The sequence below is a fragment of the Manduca sexta genome, chromosome 23 (assembly GCF_014839805.1).
Source record: "Manduca sexta isolate Smith_Timp_Sample1 chromosome 23, JHU_Msex_v1.0, whole genome shotgun sequence".
Taxonomy (NCBI): domain Eukaryota; kingdom Metazoa; phylum Arthropoda; class Insecta; order Lepidoptera; family Sphingidae; genus Manduca; species Manduca sexta.
This window is the reverse complement of record NC_051137.1, coordinates 14,556,836-14,569,492: the sequence shown is the minus strand read 5'-3', so window position 1 is coordinate 14,569,492 and position 12,657 is coordinate 14,556,836. Positions and strand designations below refer to the sequence as shown.

Here is a 12,657-nt window from a genome sequence, read left to right as displayed (position 1 = left end):
CGGGTTAATGAAGATTGGTAACTCGATTAATCGAGTCATTCATGTTGGTTTTAACTGTTATTTTTGATATACTTACTTAAATTAGTCTTTGTAATTTGGTTTTCGGAAGTTTCTTTTTCTCTTTATCCTTTACCAATCAGTTAGATTTTGAGCACTGAGCGGAAATTGAGTCTAGTAAAAAAAATCGAAACGGAGGTCCGCTAATTTTATTACAGGTGCAGTATACATATATTTAATGCATCATTGATTGCTTTGAATCGATTTAAATCGATTTTCCCAATCGATGTTTTAGATTAATCGATCACAAATCATCGTGGTTAGTGCTAAACTACCAATGAGAGCTGTCGCAAGCCGTGCAATAATCTGTCCACTACGTTATGTTTTACAGAACGAATACATTATATACGATTGTGGCGGGGAAAGCGATCCACTTGTCAGATGTACGGCTGTACGGCACAGCTGCCGTTGCTTGGATTGTGGAAAAGAGCGGGAATTTTACAGCGGCGACATCTGGCGTGCAAATTGATTGCTTATGAAATCTGTTTGCGGTAACTTGATTGCAAAGATTAATTGAAAATCGTTTTTCCTTGTATGTAAAACAATTTTATATGAACAATTTAATATTTAAAACTAAAAAATATTGCGGTGGTTTTCTCCAAATTAGTAGTATAAACATTTGGATTCTTGCTACTTAATCTAGACATAGATGATAGTAGTTTAGATTAAAATTTTATAGACAGTCTGCTTTTTAATGTAATTCCTTATGTCCTCATGGTAGAGAGACTACTTAATTTCAATGGCAATTACCGGGAAACAGTCATTAACTCACAAACAAACATTAAATACACAACCTACATGAAATATAATAGGGCAAACTCAATTTTACATTCACAGTTTTACGGTTATAATTTTAATAAACACTTACACCGACTGCCGCTAAATAAATTGAAAATTGAAATGTATTCATAAATTGCACTGGTAATATTAAATATTCCATCAGGCTTCGACTAGAGATATATTGACATAGGCATTTATTAATAAGCAACATTGGAACTTATGGAAAGTTGCGACTCTGCGGCTGTGTTTAATCATTTAACAATACCTGTCCGGCACTTGTTGGCCATTTCTCGTATCGGACACGATTTTGAAAGTGAAACGGACGTGTTTACGATAATAAATCTCTCTAAGTGTTACGGTTCTCAATATTTTTCTTGGTTTGTTGCCAAATCCTCGTGTGTTGGTGGTAGGTCTCTCATATGTGAGAGTCCGCATGGGTAGGTACCACCGCAATGTCTATTTCTGCCGCCAAGCAGCAGTGTATAGTCAGTGTTGTGTTCCGGTTTGAAGGACATTGTAGCCAGTGTAACTACTGGACATAATAAGACTTAACATCTCTTGTCTCAGGATGGCGAGTGCAGTGGAATATCAAAGAATATTTCGTAATTCATGGTGTTGGATGGAGTTTCTACTGTTTATGAGCGGTCTTATAGCTTACCATCAGACGAATGGGAAGCTCGTCCCGTCATTCACAGCAAAAAAAATATATAACCCATTAATAGCAGAATCTGTTCATAGATTTCTACTTATTTTAGAAACGTATAATGTTACGAATTTTCGGGCTTAACTGATTGTCTGATTTTGACAATATTTGGTATGTTTATAGTTTGAAGTCTGGGGATAGATATACGTCAGTTATGATCGTGAAAATGGCTCAAGCGGTTGGAGTTTGAAACAAAGCTAGCGTATGAATATGTTTTTAGTATACACTGATTATATGTATTATCGAAATTATAGCGTGTTTAAATATACACACGTACGCTCATTCATGGATCAAACCCGGGACTCGTCGTTTCACAGTCGGCTCATATCCCATCCACAGAAGTTGTCGATTGTTTTGCACTACTGCGTGGAATGAGTAGAGGTATAAATTGGATCGCGTCGATCGACTAATAAATGTTGTATCATTAGAATCACTTTAATGCCGTGAGTGGGCAGCCAGGCTGTCTGCAAACAGTATTAATGAATGGACTCATTATCAGACTTACCGTGGCTTGAGTTGACGAGGGCACGGCAGTACGATACAGCATTTTTTAATTTTATATTCGAGATGATATTGCTTTAAAACTAAACCCTTAATGGAATAGTGCTAAATATATTCTGAAGTAATCAATAGCTTAGTCAGTCAGTAAAAAATATGTTCGGTATTTAATTTTGAACTAAAATAGTAAAGGTGCGTGACTCTAGAATTGAGAACCGCTGCCCCAACAGTAGGCAGTGTTAAGGTGAATTTTCAAGTGCCCACACAAATCAGACCTCTGTAAAAACTCTAATTAGGTGACATTTCTACAAAAGGGTTTTATTGGGTGCGGTTAAGGCGCGACGCAGACGGTAAAACGTATCAATATTGCGTTGATTATTGAATGATTTCATTCGACCAATTTAATATTTATGAATTGAATTGCGTTTTGCATTGATGGATCGTTTTATTGGTAATACAAATTGTGGTTATACTTCGTCGATATTTTCTTATTGATGTACTTAGAAACAATAATTTTACGGTTACAATGCTGATGTCCGGGAGCTATCGATAAGAGAACTTATTACACGAGATTTTATGAGCTTACTGACATTGTTTCAATTCTTGATTTTATGAGATTTGATTATTGTGTTGCCAGATGAGTTGAAGCTGGGGACACGCCTGATACTTATTTGAGTCTTATTTTGTTAAACTGGCTATAGTTCGTATAATCTGGCAAAATCCTGGCGCTCTTTAAAAATGCTATGTCTTACTGGTCAATATCATCACTACAGCTATGAAAATTTGTAGAAGCTCAAAATAAAATAGATCTTGTATTTTTCAATTACGATATGTTAACTGTACTTTTGTTGTTTAATTTTTTTTTAAATGTGTATATTGTTTCATTAGTTTCATAAAGAAAATGTTATTCAAATTGTTGATTCTGCACATTTCCTCCGAAAGAACACATTATATTATTAATTTGCAACTGTCACTATTCGATAGAAAATTGAATAAGGAAGATTTTGGTAGTTATATTTAAAAAGACCTAAAAGTTTTTTAAGGAAATTTTTCGTAAATCTTTGGATATTCCCGCCCGTAATTGTGCGCCGTAGGTAAAGAATGAATGCTAGAGGAAGTTAGCTCGGGGTCAGGACCTTAAAATTTTGTTTTAAACCAAAGTGTAGGTCAATGTGTGCTTTGTAAAACTCATCGGATACAAAATGTCACGCACATAATTTAATAATTTTATGTATGTACCTTAAGTTCTTCTCCATTATCCATCACTATTAGTTTATTGAGTAAACATTTCCACTATTAAACGCATTGAATTAGCGCTCAATCGGTTGCAAACATCGCCCGGGTGGTCTCTAATGCATGCAGGCCTACTAAGCACTCGGATTAAAATAAATGATTCGCTGCGCAGCTTTTACCAGCCGCGTAAACCAAAAGCCCCCCAGAGAAATGGGCCTTTCTCCGCCGCCCACACATTTCGCTGACAAATGCGTCTAAATAACATCGCCAGTACGTAAGTAGAGCGAGCGGTGTTCGCCTAGCGTCCATTGATGTGCGTTCGAAATCTCATTATTATCCTGTTTGTTTATGGTGTTTGGATTATGAATGTGTTTTGGGTTTCCGAACGGTCTTTGATTATGTGATATTGTGGGGCAATGTTTCTGTATTGTTATTTCGTCTTATAAGCGGGTTTCGTTGATGTCAATGCCAGTGGATTTTATCACCATGCAAGAATGTTAGCTCTCATAAGAACCCATCTAGATAGATTGTATTCAATTCGCACTGCATAAATACTATATCTTTTATTAAAGTATTTGAAATAACATTTGTTACAAATTTGCGCTGTTACACCGGTTATAATTGTTCACTAAAATCTGCTTCAATTAATAAACGCGAGTTATTTCGTTCTTCAATCAACAATCATGACGCGTTAACATGTTTCAAATATACATCTGCGCATTCCCTGAGAGTTTTCTTAGATGATTCATTACCACTCCTTATGTAAATATATCAAATACCTTGGGACCTAAATCTCGCAGAAGTTCGATCGGTATCTAGATCTAACCAAGTTATCCAGTTTTAGCATGGCATTACCGTTTTGATTGATGCCTTCGTTGATTTCTTGTGAGCGTTAGATTTTCTGATGTCGATATTTCTTATATTTTGATTAACGATTTGACAAAGCCGGGGCTGATGGTTTAACGTGTTTAATATTTTAACTATGCGGTCATAGTGACGGCTTAGGGTTGTTAATTATCGGTAAAGACAGTTTTATTCATGGATTGTTTGTCAACAAGGAATATAATAATATTAGAATAATACTGGTGGTAGGTCTCTAATATTTGAGAGTCCGCCTGGGTCTGCTGCTTGGCAGCAGGAATGTCTATTCCTGCCGCCAAGCAGCAGTGTGTAGCTATGATTGTGTTCCGGTTTGAAGGATATTTTATCCAGTGTAACTACTGCATATAATAGGATAAGTCCTAGATGTTAAGACATCTCATGTCTTAGGATGGCGAGCGCAATGGAATACAAAACAATACTTACAAGGTGTTGGATGGTGTTTCTGCTGTTTATGGGCGTATCGTTTGACATCAGGCGAACGGCAAGCTCGTCTCCCACTAAGGCAATAAAAAATATATATACTTATATATATTTACTATGCGCCTGAGTTGCTGAAGACGCCTATATGATACTGTTATAATTAATAACAATTGTATTTCTATAGTTATCGTAGCGATAGTTAGAACATCTGAGTTTTTAATCGTAGTGTGATTATCGCAAGCTCAAATTAACCTACAGTCGATAGTAAAAGAACTAATTTTGAAAACACACAATCTCAGTGCACATGCAATATGAAATCACGTGGAAACGTGATGTTCTGATGAAATCTCACGTACGTTTGATACAGAGTGTTAGTTACGTGTCATGTGAATAATAACGTCACGCTATGCCCTTTTGAGGGTATTTGGTGTAAAGGTTCGGGTATGATTATAGCGAATGTAAAGGGCGGTGTAGTTCATGGTATGTACTGATTTCATTGCCCTGGGAATTTATATTGAAAAACGATGAGATGGGGCAAGGACTATGGATATAAGGGTCTCAATTCCGACGATAGATTATATCGATCGTTGCCAAGCTAATTGACTTAGTGACATGTTTTTTTTTCGAAACATTAAAACTAGTTTAAAAAAACGAAGAAAAATGTGCCGTATCATAATATGAATAAAACTTAACGGCGCTTGTCAATCAGCCTGCCAACAGTCGATATTATATCTTAATGTATTTCGACCGCTCAACGTCTTCCTCTCAAGCTTCTAAATATAAGGAATTTCTTTCCTCGGCAGCGAGAGTCAAAGTACCATATTAGTTCTTCAGCAGTTGGCTACAGCTCCCACTTATCTAAAAAAACTAACTATAAAAATAGTCTTGCATTATTTTTGTACGTGTTCGAAATAAACGCACGGCTGTCGTATATATTACAGCTGTTAATAAGATCCGACTGTTTCAGTGCTATTTTTAAGATAATTTGAAATGTTTATGGAGAAAATGTGTGAACATTCTTTGGATATGAGTTATGTTAAGTGCATTATTTTGTGATTGATATGGTTATTTAATGTTGACTAATATATAATCTAATTTATTTTCTTTTTATTTAAGGAGTCCATTTCCGTCCTTCTGCTTTCACCGGTGTTTATGATATGAATATTATGAAATTGTTGTCTAAACGTAGATTTATTATGTTTTAGTTATTTTCCTTACGAAATATGTTTTCTTAAACATTCGGACTTTATCTTTTAAAGGCTAGAAGTAATGTATTTACATCGAGGCTATGATCGGACTATTATGTGGTAGGGAGCAAGGTGTAATTGCCCCTGGAGTAGGGGCGAAACTACTGCCGTATCAGCCGTATTAGTGATAAAGGGCCCCTGATCTTTAAGGGCTCTTGGCTCATAGTTATATCAAACTAAATGGGCGGCTAAAAATTCGCACCGTCTTAAAGGGCCCCCAAAAAATTTTGATACAGGGCCCCTCTATTGCAAGCTACGCTACTGCCCTAGAGTTTAGACTAAGTAATTTGGTTTTTATCGAGCTGTTGTTTTGTAAACAATTAAATCTAGGTCTTCTGTGAATAACAACAAAATAATCTCATATCAAATGAACTCTGCCAAACATGCCAATAAATTAACTGATCTTAGTGGAGTATCAAGTAGATGATCGACCTCTTTTTTAAATACATTGTTAATGTGAAGTGTTTGCGCATAAATAAACAACCATTTGCTTTGGATACTAATTTATTACTGACTGATGTTAGTTGCGTATCGGCATGACAGTGACAGCTAGTTTTTTTAATAGTTTGCACTCAGGCTGTGAGTGTCATACATATCATTCCTCCACGCTTAATTTGGACACCTGGTAATCAGACATTATATAATATAAATCTATTTTTACAAGGAGAACATACTTACAAAAATACATACACATATAAATTCCACTTATTTCTAGGATATAATATCTTATTCTAATTCAATACAATATTATTGTTTTCTAAATTTATTAAAAGAACTTTTTATAATCTACGATTTTTCTATTGCGTTTCTGGCGTGTCGGAGTGAGCGAAGGTACTGGTACATCTGTGTCAGCGACGTCACGGCACACATTGGTGCTGGTATCACACACAGGTGATCGATCAATCCGACTCTCGTCCACCCCTCCCACAAAATGTCCAGTCGCATTTTCATCTACATTACGTTCAGTATTTGGAGGCAATAGCACATCATTAGGTTCTGCTTCAGATACAGTGACTGACGACTGGCTGACTGGTGCTAAAGGCTGGGCCACAATTGGTAATTTATCTAAAGTTGGAACAGATGGTAATGAAGGAACCTGATGAGACACATTAGGCATATCTTCAAGTTGCCTATTTTTGCCTTTATATCGCATTATCTGGTCAACATGCCTAATGCAGTTCACATTTAATTCATAGATTAAGATTTTGTACATCCTATTTCCTATCTTCTCCTTAATAATACCTAACTTCCATGTTTCATTCCGCGCACTGTACCAGCGGGTCCATACCATGGTACCAATTTCGAAACATCTTTTCCCGGGCATGACTATTGTTTGACCAATATTATTAGGATCGGTAGGTAAAATTAAGTCCAGACGGGAACGTAATTTCCTACCGAACACTAGTTGTGCTGGCGTTTGGCCGGTAGTACAATGCACGGTATTTCTATAACAAAATAAATATTGCAATAACTTTTGCTGTGTCTGGTGTGTGGGTACATTTTCTTTTATAATGCATTTTAACATTTTTTTACAATTTCGTACCGAATTTTCGGCAAGACCATTACTTGGTGGATGGTATATAGGGGTCGTTATGTATTGAATGCCATTAAAATTGCAAAATTGCTTAAATTCGGCCGAATTAATTTTTACGTCATTGTCGGATACCAGCGACTCTGGCAACCCAAAATTCGAAAAAAATGCCTTTAAAGTATCAATCAGCGCACTTGTGGACGTACCGTTACGCATATATATACAATCTAACCATTTAGAATATGCATCTACAAGCACCAAGTATACCTTCTGCCCTATTGTCATGTAGTCGATATGCAAGCGTTGCCAGGCGCGGACAGCAGCCGGCCATGGCGCGGGGCGCCATGGGCGGGGCCCTTGGCGGCGCTGACCGCACACTCACGCAGGTCTCGCACGAGCCTATCCAACGCTCTATATCTTTGTCGATAGATGGCCACCACATCCTACTCCGAGCATTGCTTTTTGTTTTAACGATTCCTAAATGGCTTTCGTGTAATTCTTGTAACATCTTATCTCTCAATGACGACGGTATAACCATTCTGTGTCCCCTAAATAAACACTCATTTTCGACTTGTAAGTCCGATTTACATTGAAAGTATGGCAATATCGATGCACATTTTATTTTACGCGGCCAACCATGTTTCATGTATTTAATTACCGTTTTTAACGTTCTATCACGTTCAGTCATTTGTACAACCTCACTAAAAGTTACGGCCGGCGTTGACGCATCGAGAAACTTAAGCGCATAATAGGTATCTATATCACTATCTACACTATCCGCCGCTGCGCCTTTTAACGGAGCGCGTGAGAAATAATCGGCCACTTGGTTGTTATGGCAAGGAACATATTGCACTATATAATTATAGGCAGACAGAATTATTGCATATCTCTGTAGTCTCAACGCGGTCGTTACGGGTATGCCTGTCTTAGTATTAAAAATTGACACTAAGGGCCTATGATCAGTTTTTAAAATAAATGGATCTGCACGACCATACAAATATTGATGGAAACGCTTAACCCCAAAAATTATAGCTGTTGCTTCTTTCTGAATCTGGCTATAATTTCGTTCACTAGTGCTGAGCGAGCGAGACGCATAAGCCAGCGGTCGCTCGATGCCCGCATCGTCGCGCTGTGATAGCACAGCCCCTAGACCATATGGTCCTGCATCCACTGCCACAAGTAATTGGGCAGTAGGTTCGAAATGAGCGAGGACGCGCTCCGATGCTAATTCGCGCCGAACTGCCGCCATACAACAGCGCTGCCTCTCCCCCCACTGCCAATGTGTTTCACTACGTAATAATTCATGTAACGGACTTAGCATAGATGATGCATTAGGAATGAAATTCCTATAATAATTTACCATCCCCAAAAATCTTTTAACCTCTGTTACGTTAGTCGGTTCTGGGGCATTCAATATAGCCTGTGTTTTATTCGGACATGTTTTTATACCTTTTTTACTAATAACATAACCTAAATATGTGACACTGTCTTTGAAAAATTCGCATTTATTCTTCTCAAGACGCAAACCGGCATCGCGGAGCCTACCTAAGACTTCACTGAGTCTTTTCAGGTGAGTAACTTTATCATGCCCGGTAATACATACATCGTCGAGCCAAATACTGATTCCATCTATTCCTGAAAGAAGAGTTTCCATAGACTTTTGAAAAATTGCAGGCGCATTTGCCAAACCGTATACTAACCTAGTATATTTATATAGTCCCTTATGAGTGTTGATCGTGGTGAGTTCCTGACACGATTCATCTAACATATACTGATTGTAAGCGTTTTTTAAATCTATTTTACTATATTGCTCACCACCCCCAATGTTAGCGAACACCTCTTCGATTCTAGGCAGAGGGTATTTTTCTATGATAAGGTCATTATTGAGCGTAATTGAATAGTCACCAGCGATTTTGACTTGACCATTAGATTTAAGTACGGGCACTATAGGTGTTGCGTATTGTGAATGATTTATGGGAACTAATATGGCTAAGCCTACCAATCTGTTTAATTCACTCTCAACTCTTTCTCTTAGGGCAAAAGGTACAGTGCGTGCTTTAAAAAACTTTGGGGTCACGTTATCCTTCAGTTGCAGATTCACTTTGAATTTATTAAAAGCACCCAATTCATCACGCCACAGGTCCGAAAACTTATCTAATAATTTATGCAAATCTGTATCGAAGGTAAGTGAATGAATACTAGTGGTGATAAATAAATTAAAGGCTAACATAAAATCCCTCCCTAGTAATGGTGGTCCGCCATTATCAATCACAAATATTTTTATGGACTTTTGTTTTTTATTAAATATGGCATTAATAATAAAATAGCCCAAGGGAGTAATTTTATGTCCATTATATAGGCACATTTTAGTATGACTAGGTTCTAGTACATAGTTAGAAAACTTTTCTTTATACAGTTTATCTGAAATTACACAACTGCCAGAACCCGTGTCTAATTCCATAGTGAGGTTTTGATTACCCAAAATGAGATCAATTTTAATAGGTTTATCAGTGACGTACCTTATATTAAAATTTTCGCATTCATCACAAAATGACGTGGTCGGATCATCTAGACCTTGACTATTATCTACGTGGAAAACGCAAGACTTCTTATCACGATTACACACTTTTTTTAAATGTCCTTTTTCACCACACTTTGAACACTTGTAACTTTTGTACCGGCACCTATCACTTGGATGATTTTTTAAACCACACACGGAACAACGCGACGAGTTCGCAGAAATTGTACCGATCGCGCCCGTCGGCCGTGTTTCACCGCGGCCATGTTGTTGGTGAATTTTCACCTTATAAATCGGCTCCTCTTTGTTTGGTACTGTTTCGCTAGTGCCCATCATAACTTTCGCCTCTTTAGCGCAAGCGGCTTGCTCTGCCAATTCAATCGCCCTTGCCAATGTCAACGTGGAAGCGTTCTGCTCGAACAACTTGTCCCGTTCAGGCCCCGAACCCAGACCAAGGACAAAACGATCCCTTAGGTTCGTTTCTAGAGCGGTACCAAATTCGCAATAACTTGCGAGTCCTCTAATTCGCGCCACCCATTCTCCTAACGATTCGCCTGGATTTCTATTTGCTCCAAAAAATTTTGCTTTATCTGCAAAGGAGCATTGTTTCGGTTTAAAATGGCTGTCGAGTAATAATATCAGGTCCAAAAACTTGAGCGAATCCAATTCCTTAGGGTAAGCCAAGTTTCGTAGCAAACGATATGTCTCGTCGGTGAGGTAAGTGAGCAGGATTCCACTTTTGTTTTCCTCTTTTACTTCATTTATTTTCAAAAACTGTGTCAATTTTCCTTTAAATATCTGCCATTCGCCTGTTTTGTGATCGAAATTAGATAAATTTCCGATATAAGACATTTTGCTTTGATTTCTTTATATCGTGGGTAGTCGTTGTACCTCGTCGCCAATGAAGTGTTTGCGCATAAATAAACAACCATTTGCTTTGGATACTAATTTATTACTGACTGACGTTAGCTGCGTATCGGCATGACAGTGACAGCTAGTTTTTTTAATAGTTTGCACTCAGGCTGTGAGTGTCATACATATCATAATGTCTTTCTTAACTTAACAATTTCGTCAGTTTGGTATTCGAAGAAAATCATTTACAAAACATGGTTTTAATTTATTTAACTTTTAAAACATAATTAACGACTATTTGTTTTGCTTTAAAGCAATAATTTTGCTGGCATAGAGACGTTAACAAAATTTTATTTATAACATTATCTTATAAAGTTTATTGGTACGTAATTAAAACGCAGTTATGTCCTTTCATTCTCCAGTTTCGTCCCTATTCTTATAATTTATGAATATAGTATTTACAGTTGGGTTTTACGAGTTTCCACGGCGGACGTGAGGTTTAAAGGGAATTTATATTATTGTCCCGTACACTATAATGGTTTTAATATGGCGGAATGGCGCGAATGTGCCGATCGTGATTAGTTTATTTGCCTCGTCTAATGTTTAGTATTGTCCAATACTTAATATTTAAAATATAGATTTTCTATTAATACATAATCTGAACGCTCGAAACTGTACTGATTAGGACAAGAGCATTTAATAAGCATAAATATTGACGGTTGACTGGTAGAGAATGCCTCCAGCATTAAGTCCGCCATTATACATTGATGTATAAGAAGTGTGAAAATTAATTAAATAAATATTAAAAAGAATTAATATTTCCTTGCACAGGAGAAGGAAGATTGAGACGAGTTACGAGCAAAATTTCAAATCGTTTGGTTGGAAATTGCTCGGCGATTAAGTATGCGTACTTAAAGTGCTACACAGGCGAAAAGGCTCGAACAAGCTCGCGTATTTACTCGAGCGTCTGTCACATTTAGTGTTTCCAACTGCCAAGACTTCCACAACACACTAAGTGCATGGCAGTTAGTGTATTTATCTTATTCTAATATGTTTATTATCAGTATTTAAAATAATATAATTACACAAAAATAAATATACGTTAATGGACGTATCCGTTAACGCATAGATAAACGTGTCGATACGTTACAGCTCCGTACGACGTATTATCACGTCCTACCGGATATTTTGGACAATTCTAATGGTTCGGATGATTTTAGAGCAGTTCGTTCTCTAATTAGGCAACAAAGTTGTTTATGTTCTATTTTTAACTTTATGATTTTAATTTGAATTCTTTTTGATATCTTTCGTAATTTATATTTATATTACAATTAGGTAGAGATTGTGACTTTGTTTGTAATTTGTAAGTTTATAGGGGCTAGTCTCAGGAACTATAAAACGATTTTTGAAAGTTCTATCGCCAATAGGAAAATACATTACTTTCGAGTGCTATTTTATACTGGGAAAATATTTATCACACACAGTTTACACGCGTGCGCAGCCGTGGGCAAAAGCGATACAACATAATCTCAGAACGTCTTGATGTTGCACACATCAACCGACTGAATTATAAACTTCCTATACCTCTGTATTACTTAAACAATGTCTTGTCGTATTAAGATTCCTATAGCGTTAGAAGAAGCTAGACGAAGCGATGTTTAACTATGACAGACGTAAACAACCTTTATTAATTGATTGGTTCGTAACCGAATTTCGGCAACGGCGGCCTGAGTGGAGATCAGCCATCACTCCCTTTTCTTGCACTGTCATAGTTCAGTGAGACGGCAATCCGACATGACCAGAGAGAGATCAGGCGCAGGACCAACGGCTTTTCGCGCTTTCCGAGACACGGAGGTATCACGCCGCCAACTTCTTGACTCCGAGCTGCGACTAAGTAATTTTTTTAAAACCGAACCCAGTCACAATTACTTTCGTC

At 37.2% G+C, this 12,657-nt stretch overlaps 2 protein-coding genes across 2 annotated transcripts in view; one reads left to right on the top strand and one right to left on the bottom strand.

Annotated features, from left to right (window-relative positions):
* The window catches only part of LOC115445965 (SUN domain-containing ossification factor), a 102,844-nt gene that overhangs the window by 17,120 nt on the left and 73,067 nt on the right, over positions 1–12,657 (top strand). The window lies entirely within an intron of this gene.
* On the bottom strand, positions 6,307–11,001 carry LOC115454663 (uncharacterized protein K02A2.6). Its single transcript, XM_030183381.2, has one exon. The coding sequence runs from the start codon at positions 10,719–10,721 to the stop codon at positions 7,587–7,589; it is 3,135 nt and encodes a 1,044-aa protein (XP_030039241.2). The 5' UTR covers positions 10,722–11,001; the 3' UTR covers positions 6,307–7,586.